Here is a 12,091-nt window from a genome sequence, read left to right as displayed (position 1 = left end):
TTGATATTACATCCTGTAAGATGATACCATATATGATGTTAATATTAGCGGAAGCCAAAAAAATTCATGGATGCCAGCTTTTCCTAGCTAGTTTTCTCTGATGTCACAGACTTTTATTAAAAAATAAATGGTAGTAGAAGAACTCATATTTGATTTGGGAAACAGTTGATAAATAAGTGCACTAGCCTAGCCCACTAGTAGTATCTTGTTCAAGCTCAATCTTTAGGAACTATTTAATATTTCTTCCTTTATAATTTGTTTGAATCTTTTCGGAATACGAGGATCAAACTAACAAATATTTGAAGTAAATTCGGATTTTTAACATAAACTTTAAATGTTTGAAATAAAATTTACATATCTAGAAACTACATAAAAATTGTAATAAATCAACAGTTAACAATTTAAAATATTTAAAGATTATTTACATAAAATATGATCAAACAATTACTTTTATCTACATCTTGTTGGACCCCTAGTGTTCTCTCTTTGTTGTTGCAAATATATCATAACTACTCTAAATAAATAAGTAACATTTTGGCTTTATGCTATTGATGCATTAGGGAACTCCCTCTCCTCCTCTAAACACGTAACACGTATGGGACAACCACTTTTTAGTCTTGAGAAAAGTGTCCATTTCTCAATGCTTTCATCAGAATCTATTACCATCCACCTGATACCCAAAAAATACATAAACATTAAACACACTTGTTAATTGTAATTGAATCTAACATAAGATAAAGATGATTAGTTTATGGTTTCAAAATTGATAAAGATAGGCCAAACCTGTAGGATGTGGTCAAACGATGGACAAAAACAAGCATCATTGCTCGAGCCAAATGCAGTCCAAGGCATGTTCTTCCTCCCATTCCAAATGCTAAAAAGCTATATGGTTTTGAATCAACCTGAATAATTCTTTATTCAGTGTTTACACCATACTATATTAGACCATAATTAATGATAAAAATGAGGTCATTGTGTTCAACTTTTCCCCCAATTCCATTGTGTTCCTTTGGTAAACTTATGTTTGATTGTAGAGAATTACTTACATCAAATCTTGAAGGAATGAATTTATTCGGATCATGGAATATCATTGCATCAAAATGTATTGATTTAGCATCCACGTTAATGTTCCATCCTTTTTTGATCGTAAATCCTAAATTCACATAGAAATTAGAGGGATGTTAATATAATTTGCAGTTAAAATATTTTTCATAATTTTGTGTATAAAAGTAAACCTTCAATTTCACAATCATGGAGTGCCATTCTTGGAAACCAAGGCACAATTGAAGCCATTCGAAGTGATTCCTTAATAACCTGTTGGCACAAAGGTTTAATTATTACTATTTCGAAATGTATTCAGTGCACTGTAAGATTAAATAAAAAAAGGGGCTAAATCGAAAATAAGCATAAATAAAAAAGTGAAATAAATAATACCTTAGATGCATATGGCATACAATTCAGGTCTTCTAGCGTGAGGTGTGCTTTGCTGGAAACCTTTTGCTGAAGGGCTTGTTGTTCAGCCTATTCCAATCAACTTTCTAATATTAGAATTTTGGCTGTGAATTACTTTCAAAACAATCAAGATATTACTTCATTTAAGTTGTCCTAGATAGTAGGTCTCACATGCTAATTAAGAAAGCGATCAAAGAAAAGGATATGATGAGAATCGAACCTTATAATTCTATCTCTAATTACTTAAAATGTTATTTGTTTTACCTGAAGTTGGTTAAGAGCATCGGGATTTTCATCCAAATACTTGATCATCCATGTAATCGCGCTAGCCGTGGTATCTTGACCTGCCCAAAAAGAAAAATATTTGAGAGTTTAACTAATAACATGATAAATAACTTATGTATAATCCAGGTATATTAAATTAAAACAAACCTGCAATAATCATGGTTAGTATATTATCTTTAATCTCCTGATTTGTTAACTGTGTGGCATTTTCTTGTTCACTCTCCTCACCATCCTTACTCAAAAGATGAGCTAGAAAATCATCAAACTTTTCTTTGGAGTTTCGTCTTTTCTCTATTATCTTGTCCAGCAACCTCATAATTCTTTTTCTGGCCTGCAATTAAATGTCTATGGGCTTTAATTGTTGAGTCCGAACTTTAATGGGCTTTCCATATTGGGCCGGTCAATTACCTGTAGGCCTTTGTAGAATCTGGTCCATGGTAGTTTTATTGGAAATGCTAGCATTGCTTCATAAATCAGCCCAACATCCTTGTGCAACGTCTCTAATTCCTCTTCTCCTTCCAAATTCATTAACATTTTGCAGATTGCTTCAAGGGTTATCTATAACACAAGAAGAAAATGCAATTATGTAAAACAAGGAAGCTCTGTGAACTATAGATTACGGGTTTGAGTCGTGGAAGACACCATTAATGTTTGCATTAGGATCGACTATCTATATCACATCTTTTATGGTGTGGCCCTTCCCCGAACCCTACATGAATGCGAGGTGTTTTGTGTATCGGGTTACCCTTTAATTAAGCGAGCTCTATGAACCAATCAGCTATCCTTAATCTAATGTAGGAGTGTCAAATGGATGGGTTGGGCAAAACTTACGCGGGTTAAATGGTTAAATTAATAAACGAGTTGAATCATAATCCCTCCCTGAATTTGCTTGGTTCAAGGTGGGTAGGTCAGTTGAACTTAATAAAGGGCCATAACTTGACCTTCCCAACTCAATATCATTTTTCATATGTTCATTTATCTTTTATAATTTATTTAATTACCAAATAAAATTGCCAAAGAAGTCTTCTTCTTCTTCTTCTTCTTCTTCTTCTTCTTCTTCTTCTTCTTCTTCTTCTTCTTTTTTTTTTTTTAATATATCATGACATTAATTAACTAATCAAAATCGATATCTTTTTTTTTGATAAATTTTCTTATGGGTCATTGGGCTGTATTGATTGCTCAAATTAGCCAAACCCTTAGACAGGCTAAATGGGGTTATGTTCAAATGTACTTAGCAATGAAAGGGGAAGTGCACAAACCGCCGTTTTAAGGGTTAGTATATAGGGATTAACCGATACTTATTTTGTTACGAATAATTGAACTAAAATCTTAATTTCAGGATAATTTAGGACATTTATATCCCAAAATATTGAACTGAAAAAACACAAGACACATTGGCTAATTCCTAAATAATAGCTCTTTAGAGTGGCTTACTGGTGTCTTTTCTACAACAATGAATATATGTGCAATCTAATCCACCTGAATTTGGATGGGTTGAAAGAGTTATATTTAGAAGATGTAACCTAAATAGTTCACCCAACAGCTTAATTTAGGAATAGGCGGTGGATGTGTAATATATATAATACTTGTATAATCATGTATAATTAGTACTATAGTCTAAAAAAATAAACAAAATCCGGCGAACTATTTGTTCAAAGATCCCATAAAAAAAATACTAAAAGAAGTTGGAATAGACTAATAGGGAAACCAACCTTTAGAGCTTCATGGAGTATAATAACGTCGGATCTGTGTTGCCAAGTGCTAAGATTATTAACAGTCAATTCATCAAATTGTCTAACCATTGACGAAAGAGATGCAGTTGTAAACAAAGTACTAAGATGGCTTCGAATAAGTTTGTGCTGCTCATGTGAAGCACAAAGAAGGCTTTGGTCTCCCACAAGTTTTGCAATTGACTTTATGTATCTCTTTGTGAAATTCGCAGTCTCCTTACTTAGAATTTTCTTTGCTGCCTTTGTGCTTGAGATAAATACATGCGTCTGCCCAAATATATTTGTTTTGAAGCAATTCCCATAACTACAAATAAAGTACGGTCAAATCTATCTGTAACAACACTTCACTATAAGTGTCAAGTTTCAAAAAGACCAATTTCACATATTATGTTATAATATATGTTTTCTATAACGTCACTTTTACTATAGTAACAAAAAAATATTAGAATAAATAAGACTGTTATAGAGAGCTTTGATTGTACACCGATGCTCTGAAATGTTAAACTTTGTCACACTCTAATAAATCTAGACAGATACACTAACTATACACAGAGTTCGGCCTACTCCAACTATTCTTATAGCCAGTTTGGTCAAACTGGAAAAAATCAGCTTATTTTGAGAATGTTTTTTTTTTTAAAGTGCTTTTTTAAAAAAGTACTTTCGAAGAAAAACAGTTTGTGTTTGGCTAATCAATTTGAAAAATATTTTTGAACAATAATTTGTGTTTGGCCAAATTTTTCAAAAAGTACTTTTATGTGTCAAATTACAAACAAGGACATGAAGAGATTTGCTTAATAGTTAATATTATATAAGTAGATAAATAATTACAAATTTTTATTATTAAAATTAATAATTAAGTTTTTTATTTTATTTAAGTAAAATATAAAAATAAAATTGAAAAATACTTTATTCTTTCAAGATAATATAAATATATCAAAAATCATCCAACAAAAATGAAAATTCATCCCAAAAGTTATTTTATATTACTTAATAGTTTAAATTAAGTAAGGTTATTTTGGTGTATATAATATTTTGCAAAGGGTATTTTTGGTAGGAAGTAAAGTCAAAACTGCTTCTGATTCTGGAGAGAAGCTACTTTTTTCTGCTTTTTCAAAATTGCTTCTGCTTCTAGCCAAAAGCACTTTTTTTCCAACAAAAAGCTTGGCCAAACACATCAAATTGATGAAAAAGGCACTTTTTTGAAAGAAAAAAAACGCTTTTGGCCTGCTGAGAAGCTTGGCCAAACAAGCTACTCCCTCCGTTTCAATTTAGATGAGGTAGTTTAACTCGGCACGGTGTTTAAGAATAGAAAAAAAGATTTTTGAAACTTGTGGTCTTAAAAACTTAAGGGGTAAAAACTTTGTGAGGCCATGACATTTGTGTGGTTATAAAAGCTTCTCATTAAGGGTAAAATAGGTAAAATAAAGAGTTTAAAGTTGAATTATTTCTAAATTCAGAAATGTGTCATTTATTTTGGAACAGACTAAAAAAGAAAGTACCTCATCTAATTTGAAACGGAGGGAGTATTAAATTGTTAACCGGAAGCCTTTTCCAGAAAATAAATCATTTTTTGATGTTCAATTGCCAGGAAATATATAAATATTCAAACAAAAAGATAAAATAACATTCCTCAGTTTTAGGCAGAAGTCTTTTTCTTCAAAATTATCTCAATTTTTTTTTACCTTATATCATTGCTTTAACCAACAATTGGACATTATTATCAATGTTTGATACTCAAAAATTTCAACAAAATATTATCCAGTTTGATAAAGTATTATCAATCTTTACTACATGTTCTTTCAGAAAATATTTTTCACTTTCTAAAAAACCTTTTCAGAAAGTGTTTTCCAGAAAATAAGTCATTCTCTTAGAAACAATTCCCGAAAAAATGACTTCCATCATGACAAATACATCTTTAATTGATTAAAGATGTATTTTCGTTATTGCTACGAAAAATGAGAAGAATTAACCCAAATAGTTGTTAACTTAATTTCTTAAACTAAATATTGTAGGCGGATGTATTATATATACAACTATGTATAGTTAATGTATGATTTATGTATACTGGTTAGGAAAAGTAAACATTGAATTTGGCTTGCTACAAATGGTCATATAAATACCGACTTTTTTTTCCAACAAAGTCATATAACTTTATTTTCTCACAAAAATCATATAACTATGACTTTTTTTCACCAAAGTCATGTAACTATATTTTCTCACACAAAAATCAAATAACTTTTATTAATTCACACAAAAAACATTGTAATCGGTATAAATTTTCAGTAGTATTTTTTTTTTTGTATTATTATTTTTTATTTTCAGTTTGATAAATAATAATTCGCTTAAAATAGGGATGACCCAACTCGACCTGGCCCACCCGAACCCTATATATATATATATATATATATATATATATAAAAATTAAAATAATACTAAAAGTGAATAATAAATCCTTCAAAACATGATACTTCTATCTTCTTCTTTTTTAAGATTTTTATTCAAATTGATATCATTTTTATTTCAAGTGCTCTCTAATTATACCTTTTATTTCTTTATTTTTTGTCAAAATCTCATGCATTCCGAACTAAATTTTTTACGGGGGAAGAATTCATTTTTAGTATTATTTTAACTTACGTATAGGGGTATTGGGTCAGGCTGGGTTGGATCATTCCTATATTAAAGAAAAATATAATATTAATCGGTCGGCCGAAACTAATCACACACACACACACACACACACACACACACACACACACACACACACACACACACACACACACACACACACACACACACACACATATATATATATATATATATATATATATATATATATATATATATATATATATATATATATATATATATATATATTATTTTTGGGAGAGGCTAAAAATATACTCATATTTTTTCTATTTTAATTGGATAATTATTTATTAGACTGAAAATAAAAAATAAAAAAAAAAACTTAAAACAAGAAAATACTACCGATTTTTTTTTTGACCACTATGATTTTTGTGAGTTAGTGAAAGTTTTATAATTTTTGTATGAGAAAACAAAATGATATGACTTTAGTGAAAAAAAGTCATAGTTATATGATTTTTGTGTGATAAAAAATAAAGTTACATGACTTTAGTGAAAAAAAGTCATAGTTTTATGACCATTTGTAACACATATCCCATATATATATATATATATATATATATATATATATATATATATATATATATATATATCAGAGCTATCAAAACACATTACTGTATCTTATTCTAGCTAGTCATGATCTAATAATAAATTATTCTTACTTGAGTCGTCGAACTTTGACAAAATCATAGAAACCTTTATTGCTTTTAATGGCAGCCATGAAATTGATGGTTTCTCCGATGAACGGTAATCCTCGGTTGCCCGGCGGAACTTTCGCCGGAGTTTTTGCAGTAGTATTATGGCATAACATCTTTAAAGTTTGCACTAATAAGTATAGCAATCCCAAGTAGAGAACTATGTAACAAAACCAACAAAGTAAACGAGACGTGTGATGGAGAAGTAGCTCCATTTTTTCACCTAGAATTCTAAGTCCTAAACTTCTGCCTCACCTAAAAATGAGAGATGGTTTATCCCTTTGTTAAGTACGTAGTGCATGATCTAAGAGAAAGTTCTTAAAAAGTTTGAAAAGTGAGTTGAAAATTTGATGTAAAGCCAAATGAACGGTTGGAATGTTCATTTTTTTAAAATTTAGTGGACAAGTAATTATGGAATGTGTAAATGGATGTTTCCACTTAAGGGATTAAGTGCCCTTTGACAAGACACATTTTGGGTCTTCAAACTATCCCTATTTAGCCAACTACCTCAAGTCCACTATTGCTTAATTCTTGACTCTTGTTTAGCCAAGTTGTAAGATAATTAGTTATTGATCTGTTGCTTCTTCTTTTTCTTTTTTTCTTCTTTTTTTTTCCTTTTAATTTTGTTGGGTCCATATTTGAGAGGGCACTAGTTAATTACATCATTCGACATTCGTGCAGATTTAATTTGATCTTGCCCCATAGTGATTATTATTTCCCAACCCAAACGAAGACTAACGGGAAAAAAAAATCAGCCTTAGCTCCATGTATTAATATATTATTTTCACGTTTGGCAGGAATACAAAGGCTATATTGGGCTTAACGACATCTTTGCCATCGAGCAATCCCGGGAAGAAGGAGTAAGGGACTTCCTCGCCCAATTCAACAGGGTAAGAATGACCTTACCAAATATATCCTAAGGGATGACCGTCACAGCCTTTTAGAACGGGTTGAGCAGAGAGGGTTCAACAAGATTATTTTTACTGTTAAGAGTCGCCACTTGAAATTGATTTTTGGGTGTTCCAAGTCATATTTTATTTGAATTTCTAATCAAAGGAAGGTTGACTCTATTTTATTATTGGTCTGCGAAAACAAAGTCCGGATAAGAAATTTTGCTGACCGGAGAGAAGGTGTAAGACATTCCCCGAATCCTGTGGTTCTAGCACGGTCACTTTTTTGACTAAAAGTGAATTAATTTTGTGTAAACTGTGATTTATAGGATTTTCATGTTTTATCTATCCGTTTTTATTTCTTGATTATTAGAATTATTGAAGGATGATTTGGACAATATTACGTTGTCTTTGCCACGCTATGCAAGCGAATGCGTGATCGAAATAAAATTAATTAACTTATCATAATCGCGCCTCGTAAGCGAATCCAAAATCATGACAATCAATTATTTGTAGTATTTATTTTTTAGATATTACTACATTTATGCTTGGAGAAATTAATTTTGAAATTTATTAAAAGTTACTACCGCGCTACGCAAACGAAACCACGATCATGGCAAGAGGATTAGAAATTAATTAACGCCATTGTATATGGTGTGAGATTAGTGTGTAGAAGATTGTGTCTTCTCAGTCATGGAGTGAAAGAAATGAGCTCTTTAAGTAGGAAAAATAAGTCATTTTACACAAATTTTGGTTCACCAAAAATCTGAACATTGAGAAGCTCATCAATCATTCTTTATTGTCTGAAAGAATATATATAAATCTTTTCGGGTAACTCACACATATTTATTTACTTAAATATCATTCATTTTATTCTATTTATTATTATTTAATGATATCCCCTTCTTTTTTGGTCATTAAATATTATTAATGTTGTCAACATTCATTGTCATTCGGATAATATACATGTTATCTTATTATAAAACCAGTTAACATATTTTTTTAAAAATTAATATTGACTAAAATTGACTCTATTTTATTAGATCTAATTGATTAAATCCAAAATTAAATTTTGGTAGGAAGTACAAATGCAATATTCCTAGAAGACGACTATGGGCACTGTGGTTTAGAGTTTAATAAATAAATGACTGAATTATTTCCCTTTTTCTTTTATTCTTTTCGATTTCATTTCTACAAGGTGAAGTGGACGACAAACTAAATTGTCTTCCTTAGACATTAATAAGTGGTGGCGGTCCCGATTGAGAGCCATGTCCGCGCAAAATATAGAGTTAATTTAGTATACGAAAAATGGTCAAAAATGTCTGTCATGTAAAATAATTTAAATTTATCCTTTTTCTACCTATTGGGTCACAATTGCCATTGGCGTTAACTCTTGGATTAAAAATACTCCTCTTTTAATCGAATTCTGAAGTGACATATGTGGGTCCTTTAATGAAAAAGGTGGCGTTGATTTATTGGTCTACGTGGCTATTAGACCAACCCATAAATGATCCGGTCAATCCGGGTTAACCCAAAACAACTACAAGCTACATTTGAGTTCAGTAATGGTGGAGTTGATTTTACCAAGCTAAAAATAATTCGAGTTCAATAATTTTACCACTACACTTTGAACAGTAGATATATAGTACCGCTTTCTAACAATCTTATTTAGCACCCAACTAATTTTTAACTGTTCAAAGATTTTCAGCACTGTATGCTTCGATTACGACAATGGAAGCTTAAAGTTCAATTCGAACAACAAGTGTTGGAAGAAATCAGTTTGATAATGGCTTCCCTCAAGAATGAACTAACTTTAAAAAAAATCCACAAACTTAAAATTTGTTCGTACTTCGTTTCTTCGATGTCTGGATTCAGAAGACGTCTTCTTCGTGAAGCTGCGATATTTTGTTAAAAACTAGTGCAAACAAGCTCCAGTCGGTTCCATATCTAGGTTCAACTAAGCTTCTTCATCCTATAAAATGGTGGAACCTTTGAAATCCAGCCCCAACAATCGCCAAACTCATATGTGTGAACAAATAAATCCACATGGTCGGGTTATTTATCAGTTGGGTAATTTATGGGTTGGGTACAATAGCCACGTGGACCAATAAATTAGCGCCACCTATTTAATTAAAGGACCACATGGCCACATATGCCAATCTCATAATTCTGTTAAGGGAGGGGTATTTTTAATCCGAAAGTTAACGTTAAGGGCAATTGTGGCCCAATAGGTACAAAGAGGGCAATTTAGACTATCTTCAATACGTTATGGGCATTTTTGACCCTTTTCTGTTTATTATAAGTAGATAATGAAGCAAGATATTAAAATAATAATAAAAGATTTTATTAGTTAATTAGGTTTAAATTTAGAAACTTGTGAAAGTGATATTATAATGGTGCTATTAGTAATTAGATAGTGTTACATTTAATCTTAATATGAAAAAGGAAGTACTAAGTTAATTCGGTTTCTTATGTACATAAGGATATCAAAAATATTTATGTCATCCAGCTTGGAGTGGGGTTTAAACGAAACCTGAAGGCTGGCATTGCCTATTATGTTTGCGCAAAATATAAGTAGCATAAATAACATAAGGGAATGTTGGAAATTAATCCAAGATTAATTATTATTCTTAAGTTGTCTAGGATTTGATATTTGGTAGTTTATTTAATTCATATTTCGTTAGGTTTTGTTTACCAATTTTATATTGGAATAGGTTTTTGATTTTGTAATATTATAAATAGGAGTACTACTACATATTTTCTATTGTGGAGAGGTAGCTATAATGTAGAGAGATTCAAGAGTTTATGAGTTGTGAAAAAGCCTCCTACCACATTCTCTCCCTAGTTTAATAAATTTCTTCTATATAATCTTTGTTGGTTTTTTGCTTGTGCCTAAATTATTCTTGGGGTATTTCAATACTTCAAATTGGTATCATAGCCTATGTGAGATCATGTCAGAGTCGGTAAAAGAACCAAAACAAATATGGATACTCTCTTACTTGATTGTCCCGCTTTTGTGTTTGATGGCAAAAATAATTTTAAAACTTGATATCAACATATGAAGAATTGTTTAATGTTATTGGATTATGATGAAGGATTTGCGGAACCTGCAGAAAGCACAACATTGACGGGTGATGCAGCTATGCAATTGGAGAAGAAGATACATTTAGATTATAAGGCACGCTACTATCTCGCCATTATGGTCAAATTGTATGTATCTAAAAACTTTTTGCATGCAAAGTCATCAAAGAAGGCTTGGACAATCTTGGTGAAGTCATATCGAAAAGTTGATGACTTAAAGAAGGAGAAACTACAAGAGTTTAGGATTCAATTTGAGCAGCCTTATATGAGACCAACAAAGTCTGTCAAAGAATATTTTACAAGAATTGAAAATATAGTCAATGGTTTAAGGACCAATGGAGAAGTATTGGAAGATGTTAAAATTATTAAAAAAATATTGCAGTATCTCAGTTTAAAGTTTAACAATAAAAAAGTTATTCTTGAAGCTACCAAAGATCTTAGCACTCTCAGACTTGGTGATTTACAAGGGGAATTGGTGACATACGAGAGATCATTGAATCAACAGAAAGATGAGACATTAGATGATGCATCGCAAGAAAAAGATGATCAACCAAAAGAAAAAGAAGACATACCAGATCTGGCAGAAATAAATCAAGAAGACAAAATTCAGAAATAGAGAAGAAAATAAGAAAAGGTACATGTAATTTTGTTGTGATAGAGATTCCATTGAAAGCGAAGAGAAGTCAAATAATATTTAAATTGATCTGCCAAGAATTTCTGTGTTTGTAAAAAAGGACGATTTGGTTGAAAGAGATGCCCGTCCAAAAGAGATTGGTGTTTACAAGAAAAATTATTTGATGGTATTGAAGATGAACCTAGTAACGAAAAAAGCAAGATGATTCATCAAGAGAAAATTTATGATAATCTATCCAAGATTGAAGCAGAAATAATTTTGGATTCAGAACTACAATACATGATTATAGATATTGAAGATGTAATCAATTTTATATCATTGTTCGAAATTGCATGTTTTAAGGAGCATGACGAAATGTCTATTGGAGGCATTACTCTACAACCTGTAGAATATTCAATTGGAGTTGAATGGGTGTACAAGTTCAACCACAAGGCAACTAGAGAAGTAGATGATTTCAAAGTAAAGGAAAATTATATTGATGATATTTTGAAGGGATTTACCATGAGTAAAGACAAATCATACATGAATAATATTGAAGAGAAATTGAAGTTAACTAAAGATGATACTCGCGACTTTGTTGATGCAACATATTTTAGAAAATTAATAGAGAGCCTAAAGTATGTAACTTCTACAAGGCTTGATGTTACTCACGGCATGGTTAAGTCGGAAGATCTTGGGTTA

General features: G+C 31.0%; 1 protein-coding gene and 1 long non-coding RNA gene across 2 annotated transcripts; one reads left to right on the top strand and one right to left on the bottom strand.

The window, feature by feature from the left end:
* Positions 1–379: 379 nt before the first annotated feature.
* On the bottom strand, positions 380–7,121 carry LOC107764881 (abscisic acid 8'-hydroxylase 2). Its single transcript, XM_075226131.1, has 10 exons — positions 6,773–7,121; positions 3,450–3,771; positions 2,146–2,295; positions 1,885–2,068; positions 1,717–1,796; positions 1,435–1,521; positions 1,236–1,314; positions 1,047–1,153; positions 784–902; positions 380–670 (listed from the first exon to the last, which is right to left on the bottom strand). Exons 1-10 carry the CDS (start codon positions 7,018–7,020, stop codon positions 541–543), a joined length of 1,506 nt encoding a protein of 501 aa, XP_075082232.1. The 5' UTR covers positions 7,021–7,121; the 3' UTR covers positions 380–540.
* On the top strand, positions 2,750–7,097 carry LOC142166793 (uncharacterized). The gene is made up of 2 exons (XR_012697186.1): positions 2,750–5,669; positions 6,745–7,097. It is a non-coding gene; the product is annotated as an uncharacterized LOC142166793 (long non-coding RNA).
* Positions 7,122–12,091: the final 4,970 nt, after the last annotated feature.

Source organism: Nicotiana tabacum, chromosome 12 (assembly GCF_000715075.1).
Source record: "Nicotiana tabacum cultivar K326 chromosome 12, ASM71507v2, whole genome shotgun sequence".
NCBI lineage: Eukaryota > Viridiplantae > Streptophyta > Magnoliopsida > Solanales > Solanaceae > Nicotiana > Nicotiana tabacum.
This window is presented reverse-complemented; position numbering and strand designations above follow the sequence as displayed.